The sequence below is a fragment of the Ascaphus truei genome (assembly GCF_040206685.1).
Source record: "Ascaphus truei isolate aAscTru1 chromosome 12 unlocalized genomic scaffold, aAscTru1.hap1 SUPER_12_unloc_2, whole genome shotgun sequence".
NCBI lineage: Eukaryota > Metazoa > Chordata > Amphibia > Anura > Ascaphidae > Ascaphus > Ascaphus truei.
Window position 1 is genome coordinate 116,139 of NW_027453838.1, and position 7,040 is coordinate 123,178.

Consider the following 7,040-nt stretch of genomic DNA (forward strand, 5'->3'; position numbering starts at 1 on the left):
CCCGAGCACGAACTCCATTACTAACACAGCAGCGCCACCCTGTGGGATGTGTGTGAACTGCAGATTATCTGAAGGGGATTCTCGGCGATTGTCACTTTGTCTGCGGTTCTCCCGCCTCTTACTAACAAAACAACACAAGTGCAGCAAACACGTGGCTGGGTAGGAAGCCAGAAAGAGCTAAAAATACATCACATAAGATACTTTATAATATATAATAGCTACAAAAGCAAATAACTGAGAAAGTGCAATGTATAATAGAACACTTCCCGTTTATCCCGAGCACAGATGACATATGAGCATATCTCTTATAGTGATAAAGTGGATGGCTCTTAGAAGAGCCTTTGTGTTTGTGGGTCAGTGATGAGATCGGGGTTACTTGGCGCTGGTGTACTTGGTGACCGCCTTGGTGCCCTCGGACACGGCGTGCTTGGCCAGCTCTCCCGGCAGCAGCAGGCGCACAGCGGTCTGGATCTCCCGGGAAGTGATGGTCGAGCGCTTGTTGTAATGAGCCAGACGGGACGATTCCCCTGCGATGCGCTCGAAGATATCATTCACAAAGGAGTTCATGATGCCCATGGCCTTGGAGGAGATGCCGGTGTCAGGGTGAACCTGCTTCAGCACTTTGTACACGTAGATCGCGTAACTTTCCTTCCTGCTCTTCCTACGCTTCTTCCCATCCTTCTTCTGGGTCTTGGTCACCGCTTTCTTAGAGCCCTTCTTGGCCGCTGGCGCAGACTTGGCTGGTTCAGGCATGTCGGGCGATGCTTCCTCTCCAAACAGCAGAGAAACAATGTCACCTACTGACCGTTCTGTTCTGACTGACAGATTAAATCTGTCAGTGGTGATATTGGATACCGAGGCTTGAGCCTCATTACTCCAAGTTCTCTTGTTGAGTGTATTGTCGCACTCTTTAGGAAGCTTCTTGATCTGTGTTACTTGCCACAGTTGAGTTGGTTTCACAGATTCAGCGCTGTGATGGGTCGTGGGTAGCGGTCAAATGGGTTTGCAGAGATCGCAGCAAGCTTCTTGATCAGCGGGTTTGAGTTCTGGTCCAGTTCCTTGTAGAATTTCTTGTTGAGCTTCTTTAGATGTTCATCTAACATCTCGATACCCAGATCCCTATGAAGGTCTGCTATTCTTGTAGGAAGTGGAGCGTTGGACGCAATCCGCAGCGCCTTGTTCTGTAATTTTTGGAGAGATGATCTTTGATGTTGGTGGCAACCACTCCACACCGGGGAGGCGTATGTCATTGTGGGTCTAATGATCGCCTTGATCACATTGACTTTGCTCTTGATGGGCATGGTCCTTGTCTTCAGCAGAGGGTACAGTGCTGCCAGCTTGGTTATTGCCTTCTGTTGAATCTTCTCAATGTGGTTTCTCCAGCTTAGTTTGCTATCTAGGATTACACCTAGGTAAGAGCTGTTTGGCTCCCATTTGACAGCCTCTCCGTTGAGGGTGATTGGCGGGTGTGCCTTGATCCTCTTTTTGGTAAACAGTGTAGCTGTAGTCTTGCTGGAGTTCAGTCCTACTTGCCAGTCGCTGTACCATGTTGATAGCATGTCTAGTGCTTTCTGGATGTTCTTAGCTACTTCTTTCTCTCTGAAGGACTGGGAGATGACTGCCACATCGTCTGCGTAGAGTGCCAGTTGAGTCTTGTGGAGGTCTGTGGGGATGTCATTCATGAAGAGGTTGAAAAGGAAAGGTCCCAGGACTGATCCCTGTGGCACGCCAGCGCGGATGGGGCGTGTTGTTGAGAGCTCTTCCCGCACAGCCACGTGGAATGTGCGCTCCCGCAAGTAGCTTGCAGTCAGCTTAATCAGGTAGTTTGGGAATTTCAGGTTGATCATTTTGTGCAGTAGTCCTTCATGCCAAACTCTGTCAAACGCTTTGGCCACGTCCAAGAAGACAACTCCAGTTGATTTGTGGATGTTGAATCCATGGCTTATTATGTCAACGACTCGCAGCAGCTGATGGTTGGTTGAGTGGTCCTTCCGGAATCCAAATTGCTCCTTTAGTAGAATGTTTTTACCAGAGGCAAAGTGGCGGAGGCGCGTAAGAATAACTTTCTCCAGGAGTTTCGACAGTCCAGAGAGCAGGCTTATCGGACGGTAGTTTGCAGGATCCCTCAGTGGTTTTCCAGGCTTTGGAAATACAATGACCTTGGCTTCCTTCCAGGATTGAGGAAAGTGCTGGAGCCGCATGCATGCATTGAAGATTTCTGTGAGGCATTCCATGGCTGCCGGCGGAAGCTTCTTGATGGCCAGGTTGGTAATTCCGTCACTTCCTGGTGCTTTGCCATTTGCCAGCTTTTCTGCAAGTTGCGTTATCTCAGTCCTGGTGCATCCTTCAAGGGTTTCCGCTTCGGTCTCTGGTAGGTGCTCGGTAAGATGCCTGTTAACTCCTTGCTCAACTTCCCGTGCTATTTTGCTGGCTTGGTTAGGCCTAAAAGTTGTCTCCAGTGTGTCAGCGAGAACCTCTGCCTTGTCCTTGTTGCTACATGCCAGGTGGGTCTGGCCCTGGATAGGTGGATTAGGCTCCTTCTTCCCGGTCAGGCATCGGGTCATTCTCCAAACAGAGTTGTCGGATTCCTTCAGCTTGGCTGCTGCGGCCTCCCACCTCTCCCCCCGGTGTTGGCTGATTTGCTGTCGCAGTAGTCTGGCAAGTGAGTTGTACTTTACCAGAAGGTCAGGTGTGCGGAACTTCTGCCACTGGCGTCGGGCCCTGTTTTTCTCAGCAATCGCTTGCTTGATCCCGCTCGGTAGGTCGTAGATGGAGCAGCGTTTGGGCATCTGTTTCGGGACGCTGTGCTCTATTGCATGTTGGACTGCGGTAGTAAAGGTGTTAACAGCATCATCAATGTCTCCGTTGGTGTCCAAGGGGCGGGGGTTTGTGATGTTGCTCAACTCTTCTTTGTACAGGCTCCAGTTCGCCCTGGTGAAGTTGTACCTGGGTGTTTGCTGGTGGGTTTCCATCTCGTCGCCAACAGTAATGGTAACTGGGTTGTGGTCTGAGGTCAGTTCCGCCAGCGTTTCCAACTGGACAGAATGTTTCACGTTCTTCAGTAAGACAATGTCCAGGACATCCGGTGTGTGGCTTGCAGTGCCTGGGTAGTGGGTGGGTTCTGTAGGGCCAGCCACTACAAAGTCACTCTCCTTTGAGTAAGCAAGAAGAGCTTGTCCTCTGGAGTTTGCTGTCCTTGAGTTCCAGCACCGGTGTTTGGCATTTAGGTCTCCCCCGATGATGGTTGGGACAGTGGAGTCCAGCAGAGCTTCCAAGTCTCCCAAATGTAGCTTCACCTTAGGGGGGCAGTAGGTGGCAATTAGTCGCAGTGGTCCTGTTGCAGTCTTTACTTGTACTCCAGTGGCTTCAATACTCCGGAGGGGTGGTAGTGCAATCTCATTATGGCTGACCCGTGTGTTAACAATCACAGCCGTCCCACCACCTCTGGCTCCTGTTGCCCGGTCGGTACGGTATACCCTGTGGTTCGCCAGGCTTAGTTTTTGGTTTCCTTGAAGGTGGGTCTCCGAGAGCAGAGCTGCGCATACATTCCTCGATTCCATCAGTGAAGGAGTTCATCTGTCTTCTTGCTGATACCATTTGCATTCCACATCACGATGACAGAACTGCGTTTAGATGTTGCTGCCATGGTGGTTAGTTTCTGTGCTCCTGAGAAGGGCCGGGATGAGATTCGCTATCATTGTCACAATGGGGTGAATATCCATTCTCGCAATAGCGCTCGCTATTTTAAGGATGATCTCTAGCCAGTTTGTTGGGCTTGCGGTTCCGCCTGCGGGGTCCGGGTTGGCCGCCTCAACGGGGTTGGTGGATGGTGTCCTGAGAGTTTCCGCGTAGGTCTGTCCGTCTGGGTTTTGCATCCTCTGGGTGGATGCCGTGCCTTGGTCTGGGATCAGGTGTTCTGTGGTCCTCTGTCTCTCCGGCGCCAGGCGGGGAAGCTGGTATTGAGTAGTGGGTGTCTTCCTTGGTGCCTGCTCCATCAGGTGGGGTGTCCGCTTTTCCCGTTCCTCTTGCTTTGCTTTTGTGAGGTACGGGCAACCACGGTAGCTTGCCGGGTGTGGGCCTTTGCAGTTTGCACATGTCGCCGGCTCCTTCTTCCTATCTCGTGGGCATTCCTTGGAGTTGTGGTTCTCTCCACAACACACACAGCGTGGCTTCTGGTGGCAGAATGCAGAGGTATGCCCGAGCCGTTGGCAGTTGAAACACATGGTTGGGCCTTTTCTGCCCTTTGGCGCTTCTGTGGTTACCACACAGCTACAAAGCTTGGTAATCTTGGTAAGATCTGCAGGCTGGCTCTCCGGGGTTTCTGCCAGTGTGACAATAAACAAAGGGAACTTCTTGGTCTTGTCCACCGGGGATGTCAACTGGGCTACGCTCTTGACTGGAAGTCCATGTTCCGCGAGGTCGTGGGAAATCTCCCCCACGGAGGCGTTTGCTGGTAAGCCGCGAATTACAAATTTCTGGGGCTTTAGGCGCGTCAGTGGGAAGGTGTAGTATTCTATGCCCTGCTTTGCAAAGCAGTCCGTCAAGCTCCGGTAGTCGTCCACAGTTGTGGTAGTGATCTTTGCGTGGTTCGCCCGTGGTTTAACTACAAACGGGGAAGTGCAGTGTTCGGTGAGGATGTCGACAAGGTCCTTGTGGGTCTTCATATTCCTAACCATTACCGGTGGTATGCGAATCTTTTTGGGTGGGAGTGCAGTCTCTTCATCGTTGCACCTGGGCCCTGAGCAGTCATCGGCACCAGCAAGTGGCTCGAAGCGGTTTGATGTTTTGATGCCTTGGTCTTCCTTGTGCTTCTGCATCTTTGTCTTTGCTACCGATGGAGGGGAAGAACCATTGGAGCTATCAGAGTTTGCTCGCCCTCTCTTCTTCACTAAAGTGTAGTCCATGTCTTCTGCAGCATCATGTATTGCAGTCTCCATAGGTGGCACATTTGCCTCTGCCATAATAAGGCGCAGACCAGAGCCACGCACCCGCACGGCGGCGGGCACACGGCACAAATCAGAGCCACACGCACTGCGGCGGGCACACGGCACAAATCAGAGCCACACGCACGGCAGCGAGCACACGGCACAAGTCAGAGCCACACACACACACGGCGGCGAGCACACAGCCCAAATCAGAGCCACGCACCCGCACGGCGGCGGGCACACGGCCCAAATCAGAGCCACGCACCCGCACGGCGGCGGGCACACGGCCCAAATCAGAGCCACACACACGCACGGCGGTGAGCACACGGCCCAAAGCACGCAACGCAGGGAGCAAAAGCACACGGCGCAGGGGGGGCACGGCACCAAGCGCAGGGGGGGCACAGCACAGAGCGCAGGGGGGGGCACAGCACAGAGCGCAGGGGGGGCACAGCACAGAGCGCAGGGGGGGCACAGCACAGAGCGCAGGGGGGGCACAGCACAGAGCGCAGGGGGGGCACAGCACAGAGCGCAGGGGGGGCACAGCACAGAGCGCAGGGGGGGCACAGCACAGAGCGCAGGGGGGAGCACAGAGCACAGGGGGGCACAGCAGAGAGCGCAGGGGGGCACAGCAGAGAGCGCGGGGGGGCACAACACAGAGCGCAGGGGGGCGCAGCACAGAGCACAGGGGGGCGCAGCACAGCGCACAGGGGGGGGCACTGAGCACTGGGGGGGGCACAGAGCACGGGGGGGGGCACAGAGCACAGGGGGGGGCACTGCACTAAACAGGGGGGGGCACAGCACTAGGCAGGGGGGGGGCAAGGTCGGGGGTCACAGCAAGTCGCAGCTCTGGGCTCAGTACTGCACCCAGAACTCAGCATACAGTGCAATAAAGCTATAAAGCAAAGCGATGGGCAATGACCCACGTGGCAGCGGCGGCTCTCCCCCACGTGGCAGCAGCGGCTCTCCAAACGGGCCAGTCAATACATCCCCGACTGAAACTCCGGAAAGTGGTGTCGGCGGCGGGCGCTGTGATTGGAAGTGACCCACTCGAGGAGTCATCAGCCTCTCCGGTCAGTTCAATGAATGAATGAATTCAATGAAAGGCTCCATCTACATCTACATCGTCTCCGGTAAGGATCTCAATTAATCAATAATCTCCAATGTCACCTAAACCCCCAGCAGCTCTATTTATAGGAGTCCTATGCAAACTAGCAGCCCCAGCATTCTGTTCTTCTATTGGCTGACTTTATCATGTGACCGTTTAAGACATCTTCAGTTTTCTTTCAAATTAGATGATTGGTGGTTTCAGGATTATGGAACTGATTGGCTGTTTTCAAAACTGACCAATCACAGAGGAGTTTCGGCTGCTGTCTGAGTGTATAAATAAGGGCACAGGGGGCGGGGTTTGTCACTTCTCCTGTTACCCGAGCTGCTGTCTGAGTGATACACGATGTCTGGAAGAGGCAAACAAGGCGGGAAAACTCGCGCTAAGGCCAAGACGCGCTCATCTCGGGCTGGGCTGCAGTTCCCAGTCGGCCGTGTGCACAGGCTGCTTCGGAAGGGAAATTATGCTCAGCGTGTGGGAGCCGGAGCCCCGGTCTATTTGGCCGCAGTGCTGGAGTATCTGACCGCTGAGATCCTGGAGTTGGCCGGTAACGCCGCCCGGGACAATAAGAAGTCCCGCATCATCCCCCGGCACCTGCAGCTCGCTGTGCGGAACGACGAGGAGCTGAACAGGCTGCTCGGAGGGGTCACCATCGCTCAGGGGGGTGTCCTGCCCAACATCCAGGCCGTGCTACTGCCCAAGAAAACCGAGAGCCACAAACCGGCCAAGAGCAGCAAGTGAGCTTCACCCCCGAGACCAGGAGCAGAGATCCCCACATACCCAACACAAAGGCTCTTTTCAGAGCCACCCACAGCATCAAAAAAGCGTTATAGTATTTCACATTTCCTGCAGGACATGTTTTTATTATATTTCTATCTCCATTCTAAGTCACTTTCATTGTTTATGATAATAGTTCTCTTCATTTGTAAAGTAATGTATAATTAAGTCCATGTATGTGGAGGTGTCAGTTCTGTCATTAGAAACAGTACTGCGTTTGATACGACACTGCA

At 53.6% G+C, this 7,040-nt stretch overlaps 1 protein-coding gene across 1 annotated transcript; it reads left to right on the forward strand.

Annotated features, from left to right (window-relative positions):
- Positions 1-6,375: 6,375 nt before the first annotated feature.
- LOC142473525 (histone H2A type 1-like) lies at positions 6,376-6,771 on the forward strand. Its single transcript, XM_075580687.1, has one exon. The coding sequence runs from the start codon at positions 6,376-6,378 to the stop codon at positions 6,769-6,771; it is 396 nt and encodes a 131-aa protein (XP_075436802.1).
- Positions 6,772-7,040: the final 269 nt, after the last annotated feature.